This window comes from Sparus aurata, chromosome 1 (genome assembly GCF_900880675.1).
Source record: "Sparus aurata chromosome 1, fSpaAur1.1, whole genome shotgun sequence".
Classification (NCBI taxonomy): Eukaryota; Metazoa; Chordata; class Actinopteri; order Spariformes; family Sparidae; genus Sparus; species Sparus aurata.
This window is the reverse complement of record NC_044187.1, coordinates 40,345,190-40,371,841: the sequence shown is the minus strand read 5'-3', so window position 1 is coordinate 40,371,841 and position 26,652 is coordinate 40,345,190. Positions and strand designations below refer to the sequence as shown.

General features: G+C 39.7%; 1 protein-coding gene across 1 annotated transcript in view; it reads right to left on the bottom strand.

The window, feature by feature from the left end:
• The window catches only part of cd5 (CD5 molecule), a 31,544-nt gene extending 5,193 nt beyond the window's left edge, over positions 1–26,351 (bottom strand). The window contains exons 1-4 of the mRNA XM_030428741.1: positions 26,216–26,351; positions 20,039–20,455; positions 18,485–18,610; positions 5,224–5,274 (exon numbers count right to left, since the gene is read on the bottom strand). Coding sequence (XP_030284601.1) covers positions 5,224–5,274; positions 18,485–18,610; positions 20,039–20,455; positions 26,216–26,267 — 646 coding nt within the window. The 5' untranslated portion in view covers positions 26,268–26,351. The remainder of the gene's footprint in view (positions 1–5,223; positions 5,275–18,484; positions 18,611–20,038; positions 20,456–26,215) is intronic.
• Between the last annotated feature and the right edge of the window lie 301 nt (positions 26,352–26,652).

The window sequence follows — 26,652 nt, the reverse complement described above, 5'->3', positions numbered from 1 at the left end:
GAATGTATTCTATCTAAAGCTGTCTTCCAAACGTCATCAAGGAAATGTGTCTCCAAATCTTACTCCCACTGATTCCTTAACAAAATCGAGGGTTCCAAATTATGTGCGATTAATAAGGAATACACTATCCCAAAGGGTCTATCCCTTTGGTACATGGATTAAGTTTCAAAATGGAATATCAAGGAGAGCTGAGTGGTTGCGACAGGAAATAGGTTGAGGATACTGATATAAAACTATGGAGTTGCAAAAATTAAGATTAAAATGAATCAAATAAAAATGGGAGCAGGGAATATTAAACTTTAGCATGAGCTTATCAAAGGATATGAAAGTGTTATCAATAAATAGATCTCCTATTGTGCTGACTCCTCTTCTCACCCAAACATCAACACCTTTATCTATAATTGGTAGCAGGGCTCGACAGTGCGAGCACCTCGTCGCAAATGCTAGTAAAAAATAGTTCAGTGCGAATTGTGAAATGCAATTAGTAGCACGTGTGCGACTACCTAATTTTACCGTTCAATAAATGTTTAATGATGTGTTGCTGACGTTTCGAGGTTGTGGCCGGTTGTGCACTTGAATGCAGCCTCAGCTGAAAAAAAAAAAAACGTGATTTACACGTAGTGAGCGTGCTTGCCGACATGCTGCGGAAGGCGGTTAAGGCCCCCACACACCGCCCAGACGTCCAACTGCCTTATCCGACCACTCTCCGACCACTCCGTTGCTTCTTGTCTGACCCGTTCGGCAGAAAAGTTACATTGAACACACCGCTTGGACGTGCTGCCTACGCCACAGTAGCGTGTACGTTCTGCGCTTGCGCGAGATGCAATAAACGGGTGGCGCTTGTGTTGTGAGTTGTAAACGAGAACCTTATGCACGCAACTCTCTTTACTTTCGATCAAAACGAAACTTAACTATTTCCGATAAGAAACGGCTGCATACTAAACATGCAGCGAGGCATTACCAAACTTACACAAATTTATTCGTCCTGAACGGACGTAACAACTAGTCTGGTGCCACTACTGCAAAACATGAAAACGGGGAATGACGGAACGGAGTGCATAGAAAAACAAAGCGCACACAGTATTCCGTCCCTCCGGCTCCCACACACCGCGCTGATTCGCCAGCACACCGCCAATCAGAACGGCCATTCAGCTGGCACACAACCAATCAGAGGATCCAATGGCTCAGACGTCCGACGGCCCTCCTCCTCAGACTTCGCATGCTCAGTCGGATCCGACAACGTCCGCGCGGCTCCGACAGCTTCCGACAGAGCCGAACACACCAAACATATATGTTCCCGACCTCGTCCGAGTCTCTCCAAACGCTTCAGACGTCCAACGGTTGGGCTGGTGTGTTCCTGCCTTTAAAGGCAGAGGGAGTATCTATGGTAACGAGGCGAAGCCAAACAGACGAAAACAAAACGTTTGAACTATGAAGCGCATTAGCGATATTTTTAAAAGGGCAACAGAGCCAGAAGCTGTGGACCCAGGCACCGAGGCCGAAATGGTGGGCGAGGACGAGGAAGAGTAAGAGTTAGATGAAGAAGCTAACGTGACTGAAGAAACCGGAGGAGCAGGTGATAACGCTACCATTCCCAGCCGTAAAAAGTACAGGTTTAATGCTGACTGGCAGAAAACATTCCCGTGGCTCCTTTACGAAAAAAGAATAATATATTATAAGTACTGCAAAGCACAGAAGCAAGCAGCTGGAAAGTCCGCTTTTGTCACAGGCAACGCGAATTTCAAACGAGATAATTTAGTAAATAACAGTAAATCGCATTGGCATAAAATTAAAGCACATTCTGTGAACCCTGCCTGTTGTATGAATGTTCTATGTTATAACACAGGCCAAATGAGTTTAAGTCTGTTGTCAGTAGCCTACTTGTTACAGTATTATTCCAGTAATGTTGCTAGGTACGCGTCCTGCGTCCCTGACACATTAAAATCTGAAAGGACGCACTAAACTCACTATCCATGCGTCCCGGAGCACCTCATTTTTCCCATGAAAAACGATACATTGTGAACATTAAACAACTCGTGTTTAATCACAGTAACTGGCAAAAGAAACCGTGTTGTTAACCGACCGGACAAGCACTGTTTCAACCCTCTACGCATCTACTGGGCGCAGACGTGATCCCCTGTACAAAGTATCGCGACATGCTAATTTAGCCGCTACCAAAACAACAAGCCCGTCACCGCTGATTTCATTTCAACCAGGAGCGTCGCACCCGAGAGGGAGGTGTGTGTTTTAACACCCACACTTTTCCCGGTGAGAGGGTTCAACACCCACACTTTTTCTGCAGTTTTGCACAAACGCCTTACTGCGGCCGGAGTCACTTTCACCGGCCGCTCTAAGTTTGCTCTCGCTGCAGCTGCCTCCTCTCCCCCTCCCTCTCCCTCTCCTGTTGCTGCTTCAAACGTGACACCGTCTTTGGGACTGACCGGCTGATGATTGGCTGTTCTGCCTTAAGTCCCACCTCTCTTGCTAATTAGATTTATTGTTCAGCTCGTGCTGATGAGGCGGGATCTACCGTAAAATACCAAATAATAGCCGGGCGTGTATTTGTCTCAACCATTTAACAGACCAGGCGTTTATTTGGGACAAGCATTTAATTCCCTCCTCACAAAAATCGGGATGAAAATGTCACAAACTTCTCCAGCTTCTCTGTGAATTCTCTGGAAACAGAGAGCAACCAAACACAATGTCTGTAACGTTCTCTGATGATTATAAACGTATTACTCCTGATACGTTCAGTATACAGGTCGACACCAAACCACATGATGTGTTTTATAATGTTTTTATGTGTTTACAGCTACTAATGTATGTAACGCTGTTACTGTGATGACATATGACAGTTAAATATTTAATCTGTCTATAATAACCACATCCTGACATGTAACTGTGATTTTTGATCATGTAAGTACTAATAATAACAGTCATGACAAAAAATTAACAAAGACTGCAGATCAAGATAAGAAGCTGCAACTGGCGGTGAGCTGATGTACTTCATGACAGAACATTATAAAATATGATAATGTATAAAATAACATTTAATGGTAAAAAAAAAGTACAGTTGCAGTAGGCTTCTATTATAAATATTATATTATGTTATAATTAAACAAATCAAGACAGATGTCACATTTACATGTCAGGGTGTGGTTATTATAGACACAGATTTAATATTAAAGTGTCATTTATCATCACCCCCCGGCCCAAAATTGTTTTAAAAAAACACCACCACCAGCAGGAAAAGAGAACGCAAAAATGCCACCAAAGAAAAAGATAAAACCTATCGCAGGTCAGCAGACTATTTGAATTTTAGTAATTTATTTTGGTGCTATTTATGTTGCTACAATAATGCTGTTTGATTTGAATGTCATATATCATGCCACTGTGACAGTTGTTTTGCAATAAACTTTTCAGATTTGGAATTTTATTTGTTTAATTTCAGATACATTTTGAACATACATGAATATATCCGTTTATTATAACCATATCATACCACCATCAAAGGAGTTTAACACTCAATACAATTTAAGAAATAGAATATTATAAGAAAGAAAGAAAAATTTTTAACTGGGGAGTCAGGACCCTTTGAATTTCCCAGGGACCCACTCAACTCACCCCCTGTGGGTCCCGGGGACTCACTACATTGAAAACCTATCAACATCACTGTTATTCTCTGCACTTTTTGGAGAATTTTACTTGCTGTTTTGATACTGTCTCAGTTGCACTGCGCACATTTGCACCAATAAATAACTGACAATACATGAGTTGTTACAGTATAATTCTCTCTGCACTCTTTAGAGAATATAATTTAAACTTAAAAAGCTATGAATTCAATTGTTTTGCTTATAAATACCTCCTTGTTGACCTCATATCACTTCATTAAAGAAAAACACATTATTTGGTAACTTTTCATCGTGCCCCTAAAATTATTTGTGTGCTACTAGATTTTTCAACTTAGGAGCACACGTGCTACTTGGGAAAATGCTAAGCGTCAAGCCCTGATTGGTAGTGGAAATAGGTGATTTCTCATTAGAGAAATGAATCGTTGAGTGAAAGTATAAAGTATATGAATATAGGTTCAGACAGGGGGAGTTTTGAGCAAAGCAGAGCAAATGAGGAATTGGGGCCACAAGATACATTTTCCAATTATAAGCATTTGGGGGCAGTGTCATGAGATGGAAACTCCCTCCAGTATAACATAATCCGTTACCCAGTCTTTTCACCAAATTCTTACGTTATACTCTTGAGTTTAATTAATGCGGTTTTCATTATGTTTAGTTGATACAAGGTTAAACTCAGTTTGAAGATCGAGTCCTTGTTTAAATAAATCGATGGGGGGAGAGCAAGTGTTGCATCTAGATTTAGAATATAATTTGTCAATTGTTCAAGTCTTGTGTTGTGACATTTTGCTGAGTTGTGCACTGTACGATATAATTTATCCCCCTGAGGTGCCAGGTATTCACATTTACTCATTAATAGAAGAAGCTTCTTATCAAAGGGGAAATAATCTATACTTGAGTATGTCCTGTGAACAGGTGAGAAAAAGGAATAGCATTTAGATGTAGGATTCTGAAAGTGGCACGCATCAGATATCCCATTTGTATTGAGAAATGAATGGATTGTAAGAGTTGCTTTTGGTTCTGGTCACGGTTTTGAGCGAACTACTGTCTAAGGTAGGGGATTAGGAAAATTCATATCCCCTCTGAGAAAAAGACCTTGTGAAAAATTATAAACATTAGCCAGGATGACTGGTGTATTGTATAGTCTGCCTACTCCATCAACCTAAACACAGCAAGCGTACGACAGGTCCAGTACGCCTGTTGTTGGTATGCCAAAACAATTGTGTTGTTTATCGGACAGGGGTATATCTAACTTTAGAAATCGACCTATTCAGTCATTTAGATATGAGGATGCATTGTAATTCTTTTTTAAAATGACTGTTATTTCAAAAAACAGCTCATCATTATAGTTTTAAAAAATCATCAATCAAGCAGCAGGACCTTGTGCATTTGTCAGGGACTATTTCAGCAGATGATTATGAGATTTCCGAGTCGAGATAAATTAAACTGTGTGATCTCATTATAATAAAGGCACATTTCATCTGCTGCAACAATGTGTCTCATCAATGTGTTTTTGGAGAACAATGAGCTCTCTGTAGTGTTTTTGTGTGTGTGTGTGTGTGTGTGTGTGTGTGTGTGTGTGTGTGTAACTCACCACTGTGACTCTGTGTAGGTCCTATCCAGCGATTCTGCCTCCTGTCTGATACTGAAAACCAACAAGATAGCAATCAAACCACTGAACAATGGATCTGCTCTAGCATAGGAGGTAGAGTGGTTCCACTGGTAATCAGAAGGCCGATGGTTCGAATCCCAGCTCCCCCTAGATACATGTCCAAGTGTCCTTGAGCAAGCTACTGAACCCCAAATTGCTCCTGATGAACAGTTGGCACCTTGCATGGCAGCCATTGTCATCAGTGTCTGAATGTGAAAGAATTTGTAAACTGAAAGCAACTCTTCGACTCTGTTCTGGTGCTTCAGTGATCAAATGAATCAATAGTAATCTTCTGTGAAAGACTCAAGACTAATTTTTTAGCTCTTGGGTCACTGTCTGATACATCTTATCAGACCACACCTGCAGAGTCTCGATAAAGCACAGGAGCTGAGAATAGTTAGATTAGATTTATTGCCATCTGCATAGGTACATTGGAATTCTTGCTTGTGTCTCTCAGAGTCAGTTTATAACAAAGATATACAATGTTTTTCTGTCTTACATAGTTGCTTATGTAATCTACTTTATTGAGTTCTTGTTCTAGTGAGCAGTGACACAGTGTCCAGGGCTTTTATCATCAAATGTAATGTGACTTTTTCAGATCAAAACCTCTCTTCCCATATCCGTGCTCCGAGTGAAAGTTTTGATCAGTATGCAGCAGTAATCACTAACCAGCAACTCAAGCTTACAAGTATTTAGTCAGAGCTTTAAGCAGGAAAACATTTGTAACTGTAATTCTCCACATGTGGCAAAGGGCTTGTACTGTCTAATAATGTAGAGCATGATGTTCTACAGAGCTGACTGACTACTGGGTCTTCTGCTCAGCTCTTGTCCAGTCTACCCCCTGATAGTTCTATTCTATTCTATTCTATTCTATTCTATTCTATTCTATTCTATTCTATTATATTCTGTTATGTTCTATTCTGTATGTTCTGTAAACATCAGTCTGACATCATCACACAATCTGCAATCTGACAAATCTTTTTTTTAAACAATGTTTTTTATTGGTTTTCAATAAGGACATACAAAACACAACGACACATACCACACTAGTTGCACAATGAGATGCAGGCAGAACTTGCTGCATACACACACACGCAAAAAGTAAAATAAATAAATAAATAAATAAATAAATAAAATATTTTTAAAAAATGTCACACTCAATCGCCTTACAGATAAATATAATCTATTGTTGCCTGAGAAAGTCCATTAAGGATGCCCACACCTCTTCAAATTCTTGCACTTTAATTACATAGGTTAGCTTTTTTAATGTAACACACCTTGCCATCCCTCTAATCCAAGATTTTGTAGATGAAACTTCAGTCTCTCTCTAAGACAGAGCAACCATCCTCCTGGCCTGCAGGAGGCCAAAGTTGATCAGAGTCTTACACTTGGAGTTAGCAGAAAGGCAATCTGGGTATATCCCTAAAATACAAAGTTTTGCTACGCACTGTACCTGAATACTTGTGATTCTACTTAGAGTGCGGACAACCATTTTCCAAAAAGTTACCGGTTTAGGACATTCCCATACACAATGAATTAAAGTACCTTTCTCAGTCAAACATTTCACACATGTATCTGGAATGCCAGGGGACCATTTATTGAGTTTTTCAGGGGTTATGTATGTCCTCATTAACCATTTATGTTGTAGCAGTTTCATTCGAGTATTAATGGTATGTGATTGAGCTTTTAAACAAGCTGTTGCCCACTCAGCGTCTTCAATCGCTTCCTTAATATCTAAACTCCATGCCCTCCTTCTATCATGACCGGATTCCTCATCATGCGAAATAAGCGCTGTATATAGTGTAGAGATTTGCCGTTTCCCATTGATGTGTTTTAACACAATGCCCTCAAGGCAGGACAGTGGCGGCTCATGTGTAGTCTGGTGATGCTTTGATGAGATGAAGTGCTTCAATTGTAAGTATTCAAAAAAGTGTTTTTTTGGAATTGAATATTTCAAACAAAGGTCGTTAAATGTTAGTAAAGTGCCCTGAACATATAAGTCTCCAATTGTTTGCACCCCCCTGTCGGCCCAAACCTGAAAACCAACATCTGCCCTGCCAGGAGTAAACTGTGAATTATTCCAAATAGATGAGAATTGAGAAATGGGGGGTGTATCACCAATATGTCTATGAGCTTTAAACCATATATCAATAGAGTTTTTAAGGAAGGGATTTGTTGTTTTTTCTTTAAAGTTTTAAAATCTGCTGAATATAAATATAGGCTTAATGGCAGCTTAGATACTGATGCTTGTTCAATATAAACCCATGCTGTAGGGGGGGGTGTGACAAAATAAAACATAGCACTGCGCAGCTGAGCGGCCTAGTAATACCACTGTAAACTAGGGCTTTGACTCCGAACTTCGTTATTCGAATGTAATTCAAATATTTACAAAAATAACAACATTCGAACGAATATTAGGCAGCCCTTAATATTCAAACCTGTTATGGCATTATTTTTTGTAAATGTGTTTGCTGATAAATGTTGTTTTCAATTCAGATTCCGAGGCTTTTTCACGGCTGGTGAAGTTGTGAATCGCGAGCTCATTAGCAAGGCTATTATTGGTCATCTGGGCTCCTGTAGGTGACGTTAGCGTCCTGGTTAGCGCCTATTTTGTATGCCAGAATAATGGCCGCGCCAACGCCTACAACAACTACGCCTGAGGAGTTGGAAATCTACACTCCAGACCATCCAAAAAGCAACGTGTGGCGCTACTTTGAGTTCCTTAAGGAACAGGGAAAAATCACGTCTAAGGACAAAGTGATATGTAAAATATGTATGACCAAACTCACATAACCGAGACGACCAGCAACTTGAGAGCCCACCTGTCAACACTACATCCCAGCAAGCTGGAAGAGGAGGAGGGATCTGACTTTTAATAAAAATTAAATAAAACTGTGTTTTTCTTCTGAAAACATCATTGCCTGCCCATTGACTGATACACTGCCCTCTGGTGGACAGAACATATACAGCTTAAGTTTGATACCAATATAGGTATTACTGAAGGCATTCAATGGTCAAAATATTATGAATAAATATTCAAATATATACATCCATCCATTTTGGTCCGCTTATCCAGCTGCCTGAGCAGGGACACCACCCAGACTTCCCTCTCCCCAGACACTTCCTCCAGCTCTTCAGAGAGGATCCCAAGGCCTAGGCCAGCTGAGTGACATAGTCACACCAGCGTGTCCTGGGTCTTCCTCTGGGTCTCCTCTCGGCAGGACATGCCGGGAACACCTTCTGAGGGAGGCGTCCCGGGGGGAGGAGCAGCAGCTCTACTCCGAGCTCCTCCCGGGTGACAGAGCTCCTCACCCTATCTCTAAGGGAGCGCCCTGCCACCCTGCGGAGGATCTTATTCTTTCGGTCATGACCCAAAGTTCATGGCCATAGGTGAGGGTAGGAACGTAGATTGACCGGTAAATCGAGAGATTTGCCTTTCGAGTCAGCTCTCTCTTCACTACGAAGGACCGATACAAAGACCGCATTACTGCGGCCGCTGCACCGATCCGCCTGTCAATCTCACGTTCCATCCTTCCCTCACTTAAGAACAAGACCCCACGATATTTAAACTCCTCCACTTGAGGCAGGAACTCTCCCCCAACCCGGAGGGAGCAAGCCACCTTTTTCTGGTCGAGAACCATGGCCTCGGACTTGGAGGTGCTGATTCGAATATATTCGAATATTAATATTAATAAACAAGCAAACTTTTAATATGATTTTTGGCCAAAAGTCAAAGCCCTACTGTAAACTGGGCATCTGTAATCCACCCCTTTCATATGGCAAATACAATAATCTAAGTCTTAGTCTACGTTTTCTGTTGTTCCAGATAAACCTACAAAATGCACTATTAATCTCTTTAAAAAAGGATCTTGACAATGGTATTGGGCAAGGACGAAATTTTTATTTCAGAGGTGGGGGGGACACAAGTATTTTTAATAAAACTCCAACTCTTTCAGTTCACTGTGTTTTCTAGTAGTTCTTCTAGTTTTCTTTTGCTACTTTTAAGTTTGCTGTTCCCTTTTTTGGTTTGACTGGTTGTGAAGCATGTAGCAAAACATTATCACCCAATTCTGTGTTTCACCTTGTTAGTCAACTTCACTCCAACTCAGTACCACCAATTTTACACTTATTTTTGGAATTTATGGTAAACAGACCTCATTTTGAAGAGGAAAAAACTTAGTTTCACAATTCTCATGAGTTTGGATGTATAAAATCACATTTGTAATCCAAGGTTTTACTGTATTTTTTCCTAAATCTTTCATTGTTGGTGTTTTTTTAAATAGTTGCAGCCTTTCAACATAAAAATAATGCATGAAAATAAGCTTATATCTTTGGCATTAAACACAAGGATTTTTAAAATATTTGCATTGTTGAGGCTCTACAGTTATAATAATAATAATGATAATAATAATAATAGTAATAATAATACATTTTATTTTTCAGCACTTTCAATAAAACTCAAAGACACTTTACAAGATTATTGAGAGCTTTGTAACTGGTGAGGAGGATCTTGAAGTATATGCTGCTTTATTGGGAGCCAGTGAAGGTGTTGCAGGATGGGTGTAACGCCTTTCTTTGAGTACCGTAAATTACCAAATAATAGCTGGGTCTCAATTAACCGCAGGGTCCCCTTTAAAGGTCCCATTATTATACTGTTTTTCATCAATTTCACACAGCTGTCAGAGGTCCAACAAATCTGTATTCGATATGTATTGCCCCAAACACATCCATGGTCCTGAACTCCAGCTGTCTAAAAGTCGCTCTGCTGAGCTCTGTTCACAGCACTCTGTTTCTGTGCCTGCACCTTTAAATGCTAATGAGCTGCGTCTGTCAACGCCTACTTGGGGAGCCTTGCCTGCTACGTCACTCTCAGGGAGGGGAAGCCCCTAATGCTAACGGTAGCATGCGCTAATGTTTACGGTGGATGTAACACTATGGCTCGCAGAGATTTTTTCGTTCAACCGAACCAGTTTGACCCAGAATCGGACCCAGAAGTAGAGGCTCCGGAAGAAGTACAGACTCTGCGGCTGCAGCAGGACGTTTCAGAATGGTTAGTTTGGCTGAATAATATTAGTTTGTTTGTATGTGTTGTTACAGCTACTGCCATGTAGCTAATGGCTAACAGCTAGCGAAAGCTGTGTTTGTCTCCAACACAGTCTCCAAACTGTTATACACTGTTCGCATCGTCTCTGTCTCCAGTCTGCACGTTTCCAGACTTTCTACTGTGACAACAAAGCTCCCTCGTAATATTATTAACATTAAACTCGCTTCAAACGCCATTGCATAGCGGACCGAAGCGGAGCTAACTAGTTAGCCAGTTTCAAGCTGACTTCACCATACTCGTCGGCAACTGTAAATGCTATCAAACCGCGGCGACACTTATCGCTGGCTCGGGTGCAGTTGCTGGGTCCAGTATGGTTGAGACTGATCCTTTTAGGAGGGTCAGTGTCGAGGCAAAGCCAGCTTTGTATTGACTCTCGTTACTGAAGCAGTCCGACGTGAGGTGGTTAGCACACACATAAAAGCTAACACAAACCGCAGCCGGCACGTTGTCATTAAAAATGAAACACGACCACTGTCTCTTCTGTTGTTCTGTAGCTGGGACAGAATATAGGCACTTCTGTTGATTTATACACCAACAACAGAGCAATTGCGTGTCTAGCTCTGAGCGACAACGTTGTGAAACACTGCTGTCTGGTGAGCACACACATACAGCACTTTGGGAACTGATGTGGGTACATTCCCATTAAAAATAAAATCCATCCATTGAGTCCTCAAGACCCCCGATGAGGGAGGTTTAAAAAGACTCTGGTGCTCGTTGCAGCCAACGACAGAGCAACCGCTTCTTCCCGGTCGTACATTCGCCATTTTCTAACCGAGCGGAAAAAAATGGCGCCGTTTAGATAATTCCTTCGGGTGTGGCAAACCTTCACCTGGGGCGGTGCCACCAACCTAGGGGGGCGCGTCTAATCTGTCGATGACGTCACCGACAGACTATCTTCAACTGGCCTGTATAAGCACACATTTTCTAAAGGCGGAGAAAGCAAAAGGGAGAGGATGAAGTTTTTTTTATACCAGGGGGGATTGTAGACAGGCCGGGGGTGCATATTATTGATAGAAAACCGCTCTAAGGTGTATTTTGCATAATATGGGACCTTTAAGTCTAATTTATTTGTATTTTTTAATCAAGGAAGAAGACGTGACCACTGACACTGCACGTTTTTCTTCTTCGCCTTTTTCACATATTGTGCTGCTTCCTGTCAGTCAGTATCACACTGATGATCGCCATGGCTCCGGTGCAGCAAAAAAATTAAAAGTACGACTTGAAATTTAAAATTTCCATAGTAAAATATGCAGAGGAGAACTCTGGAGAAGCAGCCGCTAGACGTTTCTCTGTCGACCCCAACAGAGTGAGAGATTGGCGAAAAAATCAAACGGAGCTTCAGCGTCTGTCCGAGGAGGACAGCAACAGGGCCAGGCTGCCTGCTGGAGGGAGTAAGATGGCTAGCGAGGAGCTTGAGATAAACATGCAGGGATCAGTTATCAGCAAACGGGCACGCCACGAGAGAGTGTCCCACAAAATGATCAGGGCGAAACAAATGTAAGCCACCGTGAGTGACAGCAGAGATGAGGAGTTCCCTCCGCTGCAATAACTTCACTTGCAGAAGACGCACAACTGTTGAATTAAACGCCTGATCTGTTAAGTGATTGAAACAAATAAACGCTATTATTTGGTAATTTACATCCTGGCTGCACCCAATTACCAAACACACACACACGCAATCACGCAATCACAGACGCACATGACACCGATTCAAGCGTTAATGTAAATGAAACCTCTGATATTACAATCCTTCTAGCGGACATGACCCAGACAGGAGTGGCAGATTAATAAAGACTCTTGGCCAACTAGCAGACCGGTGTGCAAGCACGCAGGAGTGACAGCGGGGACGGCCAATCACACAAGAAACGGCAGAGCCAATCGAGGAGCTTGTGGGCGGGTCTAAACTCAGGGAAACGGGCTTCAGCTTGAGCGGCCGTTTTCTGCTTGGTCCTAGTGCTTGACGTGTCTCTGTTAAATATAACGTAACATTGTTTTTGGACGGTAAAAACTGCAGGGGACATAAACGGCCTTTTGAAAAAGTGCAGGGGACATGTCCCCTGTGTCCCCCCCAAAATTACATCCGTGGTATTGGGAGTGACTGAAACAAATACAAGAATTTTGGCAAAATAGTCATCTTAATTATGTTGATCCGGCCAATCAATGATATTGGCATTGTTGTCCATTTTTCAGGTAGATCCTGTACTCCTCCCATTAACGGTTCATAGTTTTCTTTAGCAACTGTATTAATTTGGGGGGTAATCTTAATTCCAAGATAGGTAAAGCCCTCCCTCGCATTAGAAAAGGGTGTACTTATAACTGGATTCGTTTTTTCATCTTTGTTCAAGAAAAGTACAGAAGATTTTCCATTATTAATACTGTATCCAGAAAACTGACCAAATTTATTAATTAAATGTAATAACGTCTGGACACTGTTTGATAAGCAGTGTTGGAAAGTTCATTTTCTACGAAGTTCAGTTCACAAACTTTAAAATGAACTAGTTCAGTTCATAGTTCATAATTCAAAATTTTGAACTAAGTTCACAGTTCCAAATATGAACTAGTTCATAGTTCTTTTTTTTTTTTCAATATGTTGATTTTTCCAAATTATTGCCACAGCCCATATAGAACCACAGACAGCTATTATTTTATCAGTTTTAACACTGAAACTGCAGCTCTCCCACAATATTCTGCAAAACCAGGTTGTCCAGCTGCGGCTGGAAGATGAAGACAGCGGAGCCGCTACTGTACACCATTAATGCAATTTGGGTGGTAGAGGATCTGTTTTGGCTCGCCGTTGCCGTGTCTTTTGATTTTTTATTCACTTGAACATACCTTTCCGGGTACTTTAGTTCAATGTGCCATTTCAGGTTTGTGGTACAGGATAGAGTACAAATTAAAAATTAAAAATAAAATAATACATAAATAAGTAAATAAATAATTTTTAAAAAATAAGAAAAAAGGGAAAAATAAAATAATAAATAAATAGATAGGTCAGACAGGGGCTTCTCAATGACTCAGTAAGGTATTACTTTTTTTTATTTAACAAAATCAGAGATTTAAGCAAAGAGCTCAGTTCCAGCAGAAAAGGAGCAAATTTAAGTAGTGATTTTGCAATTTTTTGTTTGTGAATAAAACATTTTGCATAGAATAACAAAGTTCATCATGTTTTCAAGAGCATTATCTTCTGGGCTAACAGCAAATAACATGTTTAAGGGTAAGACAAATTAATCTGTGTTCGTTTGGTAATGCCTCACTGCATGTTTGGTATGCAGCTGTTTCTGTCTGAAATAGTTAAGTTTCGTTTTGATCGAAAGTAAAGCAAGCTGCACAAACCTCTCGTCCAGCGTCCTTTTTATACACAAAAGCCAGATTGGGTGTTTTTCCGCTACATATTAAGACCTGTTCTTGGTGTGTTTTAGCCGGTTTTCGCCTCGAAGTCGATTGAAATCTGGCACTGACTTGAACGAAGTTAAACTGTGAGAACGCGCCATTCACAAACGCCAGAATGAACGCGTTCACAATAACGTTCATCAGGCAGAAATACGTACGTTCAGTTCACGTTCGCCCAAAACATGAACGCGTTCATGAACGATCGTTTATTGAACGCGTTCACTGATGATAAGTTTGACAAGTAGAGGATCACATCGTCTGCATACGATGATATCCTATGTTCGTGATCTCCAATTGTTATGCCTGACAAATTGGCTTCAGTTCTAATGGTCATGGCTAAGGGCTCAATGGCCAAAATGAACAATATTGAGCAGAGAGGACAGCCCTGACGGGTTGACCTCTCTAACGTTATAACGGGCTTGATAAATTGTTATTTGTCATTACACGTGGTATACAATAATTCTATCCGTTTCAGAAATTCATGTCCATATCTCGGTAAAAAATGTAACAAATAAGGCCACTCGATTCTATCAAACGCTTGTCTGGCATCTAAGGATAACAGCGCTATATCCCTGGTATTATTTTTAGAGTGTATTATGTTAAGGACCCTTCTAATGTTATGAAATCCTTGACGATTCTGTACGAACCCATTCTGATCAGTATGTACCAACAAAGGGATATATGGATCTAGCCTTTTAGCAAGAACTTTACACAGTATTTTTGTGTCTACTCCCATAAGACTAATAGGCCTGTACGAGGAGCAGTTGGTCGGTGTTTTCCCAGGTTTCAAAATAAGAATTATTGTAGCAAGTCTTAAAGTTGATGGTAGTATGCCATTATTTAATGACTCGTCAAACATATTCAAAAGTGGGGTCAACAACTGTTTCTGGAAGGTCCAGGCCCTGGAGCTTTGCCTGAGTTGATATTTTTAATGGCCTGTAATAGTTATTCCATTGTTATGCCCTTGTCCAGGTCATCTTTTACCACTTTGGTGAGCGTTTTAAACTGGAGCTGATTAAGGAAGGCATCTCTATAAGCAGGTATAGGGGAGCATTCTGACCTGTACAGTGATTGATAAAATTCCTTAAATGTATAATTAATATCTTGAGGACAATTGATACCTCCCCTGATTGAGTAGTTATGCCATTAATAGCGCTTTCAGATCGTTTTTTTTTTTATTCTCCAAGCTAACAGTTTGCCAGCCTTTTCTCCCTGATCATAAAAAGCCTGGTTCATCCACAGTAAACTTTTTGCTGCTTTATCAGATGTTAATTTATTATATTCCGTTCTTAAAATTAGTAGCCGTTTTTGTTTTTCAGGGTCGTCTTTATTATTTATATCTATATCTATCCAAAGATTTTATTTGCTTCGCCAAATTATTAATTTCTGCTTTTTGTTTCTTGTTTTTGTGCTTGTGAAACTGATAATTTGCCCTCTAATATATGCCTTGAAGGCTTCCCATCTAATGCATGCGTTAGCTTGGTTAGTGTTGATCTGAAAGTAGATGTCAATCTAATCTTCTACATATTTAACAAATTCCGGGTTTTTAAGCCACCTCACTTGCAGACGCCAATTAGGGGGAGACTGTTGAAGCTTCTTCATTTGTACAGACATAAATGGGGGAGTGATCACTAATGACTATACAATCATACCAACACTTTTTAATTTTGGATACAAGTTCTTGTGATACTAAAAAATAATCAATGTGAGACCTGGACTTTTGCATTCCTGAGTAGCATGAGTTTTCCAATTTATCTGGATTAAGTTTTCTCCAGATTTCAGATAAGTTTACGTCTGTAATATATTGTGAAATTGTTTTTCTAGATTGTTTTTTATGGGGATCACATTTTGTAGAGCGATCTACCGACGGGTTCAGAGTGCAATTGAAATCCCAAACAATAATATTTAGGCCATACAATGAAGACAAGGTTAAGAAGAAATCTTCAAAAAAGTTTGGGTTGTCCTCATGAGGACCATATATGTATATATTCAATGCGAGAGACAGGAATCTACCCTGAGCGATTACAAACCTTCCTTGGGGGTCCCGGATAGTATTAGTAAGTTGAAAGGGAATTGTTTTGTGGATAAGAATTAGTACCCCCCAAGAATAATTGTTATATGTGGCATGTATAACTTGACCAGGCCACCTGCGTTGTACTTGTTTAATTTCATTGACTGTTATATGAATTTCCTGAAGAAAAATAATTTTAGAATTTAGGTTTTTAAGTCTGTTCATTACCTGTTTCAGTTTGGTTAGCTTATTGAGTCCTCTGACATTCCAGCTTGTAAATCTTAAATCAGACAGTTTTGGACTTTCCATGTTGTTTCACATGCAGTGAAATAGATGATCATGTTGAGCGTGACAAAAAATAAAAGAATAAAATAAACGAAAGTAGTAAAAACTGACATATAAAAACACTTATCCTTTGAAATCCCCCTCCCCTTCCCTTACTTAAACCAAACGATGTAGAGGCAAATACCAATCCACACTAATGAGGAGTGGTTTAACTGTGGGAACTTCTCTCATACATCTCTTATACATTTATTTATTTATTTATTTATTTATTTATTTATGCATTTATTTATTTATTCATTTATTTCAGCATTTATTTATTTATTTAAGCATTTATTTATACATTTATTCATGCATTTATTTATTTATTGATTTATACTTAAGTCCGGTTTAGTCCTCCATAATATGGTAGCAGCAGCTCTGCATATAATTAAAATAAATTAGAGACTACAGAGTGTCTATAAATCTAACTTAACAGAACTTATATTATCCATATCAATCCTTCTGTAGTTACCTATACTCCTCGGCATTTCGAAGTTCTGGTTCTTCTGGTGTGGAGAAAAGGACTATCTTCCCGTTGTGGAGAACTCTCATTTTACAAGGGCGTAGGGTGAATCCCCGAAAAGTTCCAGCTTCAATGAACTTTCTCCTCACTACATTGAATGAGCTCCGCACCTTCATGGTTTCCGCTGATGAATCTTGAGCAAAGAAGATTTTGTGACCATCGTGAGTGAGCGAGCGTTGTCTGGATGTGTTGAAGACAAACTTGCGGTCTTGAAATAGCAGGAAACGGATGATTACAGCTCTGCTCCGGTCCGGTCTTGGTCTTGCAAGCTCTCTCCAATTAAACGACTTGGCGGCGTCGAGCCCCAGCCAGACCGGCAACATATGCTGGATGTAATCAGTCATGGGCTGTGTCTTTTCAGTGTTTTCGGGGAGCCCAACCAGTCTTAAGTTCTTTCTCCTAGCATGGTTTTCTAGGTCTTCCTTCTTAGACCCTAAATAGGCGATGTGTTTAGCAGCGTCAGTCAGCTCCGTTTTCACACTCTGCAGGCCATCTTCGGCCTCCGTGAGCCGCTTAGCATTAGCGGTAATATCTTGTTAAAGGACTGCGAAGCTCTTTTGCACAGCATCGACAGAACTGTTCATCTCAGCTGTGTGTCTCTCCACGTTGTCGAGTTTTACCCTAAAGCCGTCAAAGGTACTTCTCTTGGTGTTAATCACACTGACAGCCGTACACAGTGACTGCATTTAGCACCACGGCTTAGTCAGTCCGTGGGCTAGCTGCGTGGGCTAGCTCTCGCAGACTTTGAGCGTCGTTTGTTTACACATCTTTTGGAACTAATTACAAGCGTTAATGACTAGGACTTTGTAAATTTTTAGCAGAGCTGCGAGGAGCACCCACTCAAGCTGCCATCTTGGTCCGTGCCTCCACAGCGCCCCAGCAATCTGACAAATCTCAGGGGCCGTCCAGATGGGCGAAAATGATCTTTTTTTCCTCCGTCTTCCTCGGCATCGTTTCAAGAATATTTGCGTCCACACGGGTCCACTGAATACATTGCAGGGTGGGGCGATGGCGTCATCGTTTTGGAAAGTTTGCGGATTCGCTGTCCACACGAGAACGGGAGGGCTGCGTTTTCGGATTTCTCCACCCTGAGGCCCCGTCCAGACGACAACGCTCTTTTGCGAAAATGCACATGTATTCATCTTCTTCTTGTTGTGTTTGGTTTCTCCATCTACTGTCTGTTTGTTTACAGCGCACAAGCTTAATGCGCGTGTTCCGTGTCTTCTTCTACGTTTTTGGTGAATGTCAAGCGCCACCTATAGGCCTATATATACCTATATATGAACTACAGCATTTTCGGTTGTTTTCAGTGGACCCGTGTGGACGCAAATATTCTTGAATCGATGCCGAGGAAGACGGAGGAAAAAAGATCATTTTTGCCGGTCTGGACGGCCCCTAAGACCCGTTTTCAAAAAAAATGCGTTTTCAGGCGCTGTGTTTTCAGGATCCATATGGACGGTCGGCCAAAACAATGCAATACATGTGCGTTATCGCAAAAGAGCGTTGTCGTCTGGACGGGGCCTTAATCTGAAATCATCTGAATTTTGAGGTCAGTAAATACTGATGTAGAAAACGTCTGTTCATAGGCACATACAGTATGTATAATGTGTGTGTGCATGTGCACAAACAACAGCTGCACTGATGAGTGTTGTAAACTGCAGTTTACAGTCTATTCTATTTTATTATGTCAGAGGAAAGAATACTTTGGATTTAAGAAAACAGTATTCTTTATAATCTGCAAGCTGATGGCTCTTAATCTTGAAATATTAGTTTTCAGGTCAGTAAATACTGATGATGAAAATGTGTTAGTGTGTGTGTGTCTGTGTGTGTGTGTGTGTGTGTGTGTACTCACATCTCTTCTGCAGGGCTTTGACGGTGGGTCTGGTAAAGCGGATCAGTAACAGGACCAGTAGAACCGAGCAGAGCAGAGCTGACACAACTTTGTAGGCCTGCAGCTGACCCTGTACATCTGGGAGGACTGGACACGCACAAACACAAACACACACACACACACCCTTGTGTCAATCTAAACCGGTCCTGTAGGCACATTACTTGTTTTCTATCCACGCTGCCTGGCTTTTGCCACAGCTCTGAGCCGAGGAGAGCTGATTTCATTTAAACAGGATGATTCATTATTTTAGTCACTGGTCGACAAGCTTCTCCACATCAGTCATCCCAAAATGGAAGGACTGTTCCAGTATAAAATGCTTATTTTCTCAAACAGCTTAGTCTTTAACACTGTTATATCACAGAACAACAGATTTACATCCTTGTGAATGCCCCAGCCTACATCACTTAAGGTCAGTTTTCAGGTTAAAGTCTGCAAAACAAGAAATCTGACAAATATGAATTAGACCAAGATTATGAATGTTTAAATGTTGAGAGCACTCTACATCGTGAAAATCCTGGATGTGTTTGAATTTGGATTTGATATTTACAGAGCAGCCATGTTTTTCTGTTCAATTGGACTGACTGATTACATGATCTTTCGTCACTGATACTGCGGCATAATGATATTCTCAATGGTCTCTGATTGAATGCAATGTGCTTCAGGAAGTCCACTACACCTCTGAAAGGTCAGAAAGTTGGCCATTCTCATCCTGTTTACTCAGAATCATTAATTATCAATTCTAGTTATTTTAAACTTATAATGTTCTTTCTTTTCTGTTGGTGTTACAATATTAAAACAGAATGCATTTGATAAAGTTGTCTAATGGAACAAATTCTTCAAGTTTAGATATTGAAATAATATGACTTGGTTATCTGAAATGTCAAAACAATACCAACAGATTATCATTGCAGGGGTGACACACAACATTTGTTTATCAAGTGTCTTTGTTGTGTTTTTATTGTTATTATTATTATTATTATTATTATTATTATTATTATTATCATCATCATCATCATCATCATTATTATTGTTATTATTAACAACAATAATAATAATAATAATAATAATAATAATAATAATAATACATGCCTCATGTTAAAACCAGGTTAGTCCCACTGAGATCACAGTTCACAGAAAATTAACAGAAAAAACACACTCGAATAATCTGAACCTGGACAACATATTATTATTATTTATATGGCATCATAGTTTAAAGCTGTTAGTGGTTTAATATTCTGAACTTTAAACTCAGTCTGTAGCTTGCTCCATGCAGTGGGTGCTGAAACAATGTATTAATAAAATTAATATAAGGAACTGTGAGACACTGTAATTGTAAATGGTAAATGATTGCTATTCTGTGTGTGTGTGTGTGTGTGTGTGTGTGTGTGTCTGTGGTCGTTTTGATGCCAAGTCAGTGCCCCCCTATAAAAAAACATCTAGACAGTCCTGTGGTTACACACTAAATCATGTTCTCACTGACAACCACAGACAGCAGCACACAGACAGTAGACCAACCTGCGCAGTGCACACTCAGTGTGTTATGGTGTACCATGTCCACTGCTCCACTCTCTGTGAAGTAAGAACAGTGCTGCTTGCTGTTGCTTGAATTCCAGCTTGGTGTGCCTTGACAACCTTTCTTGTTCTGGCACACATCTCTCAAAAGAATCAAGCTCTTCGTGTCATTGTAACACACAGGTGTGGAGGAGCTGGAGGGATCAGAGAGGTTTAGGGTTAGGATAACGTTTCCTACACACTCCACCGTCCATGTGATTGTGAGGAGGCCCAGGCCAGGTGAAGAGCGTTTGGGGGTATCAGTGGCAGGTGGAGCAATGCTGGAGCACTGGCAGACCGTAATGGTGCTCTCGGTCCAAGAAGAAGGGAGGGTAGGCGAACCATTGTCGTTGGTGGGACTATGTGTTGCTTGGGCTGATTCTACGAAACAGACAGACAGACAGAGATCATATAGGCTCACAGCATCACAGCTTTACAAACAATAGTGAGTCATTTTGGATTTTGGACTCTGTGTTTCACCATTCAGGCAACATACAAGCAAGGCTAGTTTTTTGGCAGAGGATGCTGGGGATGTATGATTACCAACCTCTGCGAACTGGCTGCAGAATCTGCACATTTTAAAGCTACGGCTCATGTGATCAAGCAGATTAACAAGGTGTTACACTTGTCATGTGCTCAGAGTCACTTGAGTTCAACACAGCACATTACTAAGCAGCTCCGCAGTGTGGCAGGCTGTAACAGACTGTCTCCAGGGAAAAGACATGGTAGAATGACAAATGTTATGTCCTAATGCTAGCATGCAATGAGACATGGTCCAAGTATTGATCCTTGCAGTACCCTGTATGTGATCCCTGGAGGGGAGGCACTGAGTGAATCCATGAAAACAAACAAACAAGAAAAAGATGAAATGGAAAAGATGAAAATTGTGCCGGCACTATTGATTATTGGTATGATTATTCCACACACATTTTAATTGATTATTAGTATAGTCAATAGTAAATAAACAGCATCAGTAATACTGATTTCATACTTCTTCTGCTAAAAAATAGATAGAATAATATGACAAAATAGAATAAGACAAAACATTCGGTCAAATCGTATCAAACTAAGTAAAGATGTTACATTACAGTCAATTTGAGATAAATTCTTCTCAGAGAGAACCAGAGCAACAGTGATCCATTTTACATACCTAATCATGGTTCAACTGTAATATATTTTGCTATTATGATCATTGTTTCAATTAAACACAAAGCACAAGACAAAAACAAAAACATATTTTCTCATTTACATATATTGTAAATGCAGATGCTTAGTTTTCACCTGGAACTTTTGCCTCACAGCTCTGTCAGATTTTCAAATGTCACCGTCGGATGCTCTGAACACCACAAACCTGTTTCGATTCAGCTCCGCTGTGTTGGGGTGGCGGCACAGGATTCAGCTGCGTGAAATTTAAAGATTCTGCAAACAGAACTGAAACAGTCTGTGTCCCCTGATACTACTGACAAATGTGATTTTTTTCTTCTTCTCATAAATTGGGGGTCAACCAGCGTTTTACAATTTCTATTAAAACTTTTTGTTTGTGCTTTGTGCTATACAAAGACAAAGAAACGTGTGTGTGTGTATATATATATATATATATATATATATATATATATCTTTGTCTTTGTATCTCTGTGGCTCTCTTCATTCATGATTGATTAATCAGCCCTTATCATACATTTAATATACTCTGAGAGTTTAGGAGCTTACAGTAGCACAGTACTGATCACATCGATTCTTCTTAAAGGATAACATGAAGCTCTCGGCTGTAGATGAGACCGCTCACAGCACATAATTCAACAGGCTCAGCTCATTTGTATAGAGTGTAAAGCACAAGAACTACATTATTGTTGCTCCTGATTCACTCCTGATTCACTGTGCTTTCTACACTTTCTGGGAAAAATTTAATATATTAAAAGAAGTCGGGTATATACACCATGAAATGCTCTCCAAACCAAACAGGTCTTAGTGACTTTGTTAGTGTCAAGTAAAAAACCTGTTTGTTTAAAGTAAGTAAAGTTTGTCTCAGGTTTCACTGTCTGTTATGGATTATGATGTGATTGAAAGGCGTGCCTCTGCCTTACTCTGAAGCCCTCCTGTTTTCTGCTCTCATGTTTATCATTTATGATAGCTCTGCTTTTATTTTCTATACCCCGACTTCATGGAACTCTTTACAATGCAAACTGAAAGTGTAAACTCTAGTACCACTTTGTGGATTTTATGTGATGATTGTAAGTGATTCAGGGTCTGTTTTTACCTGTTTGAAAGGAGAGCTCTTTCTGCCTCTACAAACTAAATAATCAAACTCTCCTTGTTCTCATGACTGAATAAACAAACCGACCTTAAGGGACAACACACTCTATATTGTTTTACTTTGTGGCGGACCCTGCCACCTTTCTAACTTCAAACAGTGTTCTGGAACATTATTTTCCTCTGACAACGGCTTGTTGATTCACTGATGAGGGAAATACATGTTTGTGTTTGTATTATTACCTCACTATTATTGTAAATGTAAAAATTTGGAATTTGACAAAAAAAAAAACATAAACAACATAGTGGCCCTCAAATTGAACTGTTTTTTGTATCTTGTATCTTTTATGAAATACACTTGTTTTAAACATTTTGTTTATTTTATGTTATGTCCTTCAGACATTCTAAATTTTTACTTGACATTATTCTAAATAAGGGCCAGTCCCCTTTTTAATTCAAATAAAGTAAATATATACACATATATACAGCATATATATATAAATGGCCTTTTACTAAGTTGAGCCACCAGAAAATACAAGTGACAAGTAAAACGGACTTACTTTGAAACCCAAATTAGCTTGATATAAAACGATTCAACTTTATAATTTTATATCAACAACACAACAATAGAAAGGATTCATTTCTAACAGGGACTTCACAGAAAGCGTGTGACTAGAGCAGGTAGAGGTATTACAATATTTTACTTAAGTAAAGTATCCAGCAAGCAAATTTAGCTGTCAGAGATCCTGCCATACTGTTAACACCAGGTCACTTCAGATTATATCTATAATATCACATGCATCATCATCACGTTTTGTGTAAAATCTGTATTTCAAAAAAAGTAGTGCACTGTTTTTACCTGTGGATTGGAAGTATAACGAACATACATAAAGATTAAAAATACGAGGGTAATGTAAAAAGACCTTGAAATTATACTTAAGTACAGAACATGAGCAGATTTGACGCTACTGCCTTCCGAACTGACCTTGTCTCCACAGGAGCCCTGACTTCGATTATGGCTACGCATTTAATTATGTGTGGATTTCTGCAGGCTAAGAAAGTAAAATATATATTAATCATTTGACTGTTATTTATACAGAGGATATTGTGGTATTATTATTGTTCCTTTGTCACACACGTCATTTAGCTTTTAATTCTGCTTCTTCTTGTGTTCTAGTTTTATTTCCCATTAAACCAAATAGAAAAAGGCTACTGTGAAAGAGTCTAAATTCTGACGTTAATCCCAGAATTGTGTAGATAAATGAAAAAATTCTGATAAACTTCAGAATTCTGATTTTTTTTTTTTTTGGGGAAAAGTAAAAACTAATTTTTTTCACATTGGTATCTTCTTCTGTATAAATGCTTTGTCATTATTATATTCTTTGTATGAAAATGTTGAAACAATGCAAAATTAAAAACCATTAAAGAGGAGATGTGAGTGACGTGACAATGATTTGATCCCACACCAGCTTCCCACCTTAAAACGCTGACAGTTGTGTATGACTGTGCTGGAGGCCAGGTTCTCTGACTCTGACCCTCATAGAGCCTCTTTAGGACGCCGTTGTTTTGAATACTTTTAATATATAAATCTAGTTCTCTTTTATTTCAAAGAATATCAATTTCCTAAAACAAAACCCATTATATAAGAAAAATCTGACTGCACCGTCAGATGATCCAGGATTAATAAAGACAAATTAAAAAAAGAATTTAAAAAATGTAGTCATGGTGGTTTATGTCGGTTGGCTTCAACAAACACTATCAGTTTGTCAGGCGGTAATCTGTATATCCCTTATTGGTTCAATTTACAGTTGTGTTGTAAGATTAAAATATGTAATCATCAAAGTTTTTTCACGACTACTGACTTTGTAAAGATTTGTCAACTTACTTAATCTCCTCATTACTCTTATCATTACTGACTGGTTCCACCAAGTATTTGAACCATCTCTGTATTATTGTGTGTTAGAACAGTTGCAACGCTGTCCCACTATAATGCTTTCAGTGCCCGACTTGCAGCAGCAGCAGCAGCAGCTGTAAAGAGGCCCTTACCGGGTGTTACAACAGAAAACAGCTCTCTATTACAACAACAAACTGCATTGATGGAACTTTGATGTTATAGTTAACATTGAGATGATGAAATACGATTTAGGACGGCTTGTTTAAGTAAAGTGACAGAACCATGACTTTGAAGTGTCACCCAGACTGCTCAGATGTTTATTACACTGTGGACAGGATTTTACATCTTTAGTAACACAATCATTGTGTCCTCTGAGTCAATCATACTAAGTCATGATAATCTACTGTTGTAACAAAGTCATCTAGCTGAGAGGTTTGCTGGCGAGTATTTGATGCAGTGCCCCATGCATCATGCAGTGCCTTGAAGGATGACAGTGGAGCTCAGTGGTGTATCTGAGATCTCCACGACCATCCTTTCTACTTACAACACAGGAAAAAAAACTATGTCTTGAGCAAGATGTCGAGGCTGAGTGGGTCAAGTAGGACTGTAACTCAGGAGACTGAGGTTTGCATGCTGCTTGGAGCTTTTTATTATATTGTTGATCTTGATTACTTTTTAAGAGATCCTTTCACAACGTTAAACACGTGTTAGAAAAGATAAATTCTCCCCTGTCTTTATCACAAACCTGTGACATTACAAAAACTTAACTGGTCTGTGGCAATTGCGATCCTAGAGCAACATGTCTGATCGCTAATCTCACTACACACTGATAAGTATGTCGTAGGTTTATTGACTATCAGCCTGACCGATTATCACATTGAATATTCAGCATTTTTCTGATTATTGGAATAAGTGTTTTTCTCATTCCAAATGAAATACATACTTATACTCATAAATACTAATTTAAGCATGTGCTACTTTGATGCTATCTATGAAGTGATTAGTAACTAAAGTTATTAAATAAATGTAGTGGAGCTAAAAGTACAATATTTGGAGTGGAAGTATGAAGTAGCAGAAAACGGAAATATTCAAGAAAAGAACAAATCAAAATTTTACAAAGTCAAGTCAGTTTTATTTATATAGCCCTAAATCATATTCACATTGCCTCATGGGCTTTACAGTGAAAGACATCCTCTGCCTCTCAAACTAAGTAAGGAAAAGCTCCCCAGAAAACGTACCTTCCTTATAAATATAACCTGAGTACTACTTCAGTAAATGTATTAAGGTTTCCTAGGTCAAGAGGCCTCTGACAGTCTGAGGTTAGAACATTCTCGGTACCAAAGAGAAAAGTTGACCTCATGAAGTGCATGATGATAAAGTGAGGACTGGAAGTGATACTACTGTGCCATTATTAGCATGTATGCTAGGTTGACTTATGATCGAATATGGTGAAGTTCACTCATGAAACAGCTCTTTGTATATTGTGTACAGTGAACAGCAGACTTTAGCTCCCTAACTTGTTGCTGAATCAACTGTGTTTCTCTAATAGAGTATTATATGAATCAAACCCATCTTATATTAGGTGTAGGCCAACTCTGCAGGTGATATTACAACCAAACAGGACATTGGTCTGTTGAACCAAGGGTCACATATGTCTTACATTTTACAACATGTTGACATGTTGACAAGTGTCAGCCACCAGAAAGGCCATTTGTTAAGAATTTGGCACAACCTGGCAACCTAGTCTATTGTTTTTTCTTCATTTGTTGTGTACTTTTCTGTACCTTTGTACATACTGTGGTGGCGTCTTTGTCTTAGTGGTAGCCTGATGCTACTAGTTGTCACACCTTAATATTGTAGACTTTTCAGTTCAGACCTGGGAATGTCCCAGTATCTCAGTGGCCTAATGCTGCTTTCATAGAAAACCACTTTATTTGGCTGGCTCTCCTGTTCTTCAATATTCTGCTGTACATGACCCAAAGACAATGTGCACTTACCAGCAGCCATGAGCAAAAGAGTTGAGATGATCATAACAGTCCTGAGATCCATCACAGTAACAGGTGGAGGAAGCAGACAGACAGACAGATAGGAGGAAAACAGACGACACAAATCAGATCAAGACGCCAACAACAGAAAAACTGATGAGAAAGGAAACAGTGCAGAGGTGTAAACTACTCTCTCTCTCTCTCTCTCTCTCTCTCTCTCTCTCTCTCTCTCTCTCTCTCTCTCTCTCTCTCTCTCCATACAGTGAATCACTTCATCCCCGGCCTGCTGCTGCTGCTGCTGCTGCTTTTGCAAAAGTGCAGATTTCCTCCCTTCAAAGCAAGCTGGGTGAAGACAGGCAGAGAGGGGTGGGGAAAATAACAAATGATGATAAGAAGGGAGGAAGGAGGAAGAGGTAGGAGGGAGAGGTGAAGGGAAGAGTTACGTGACC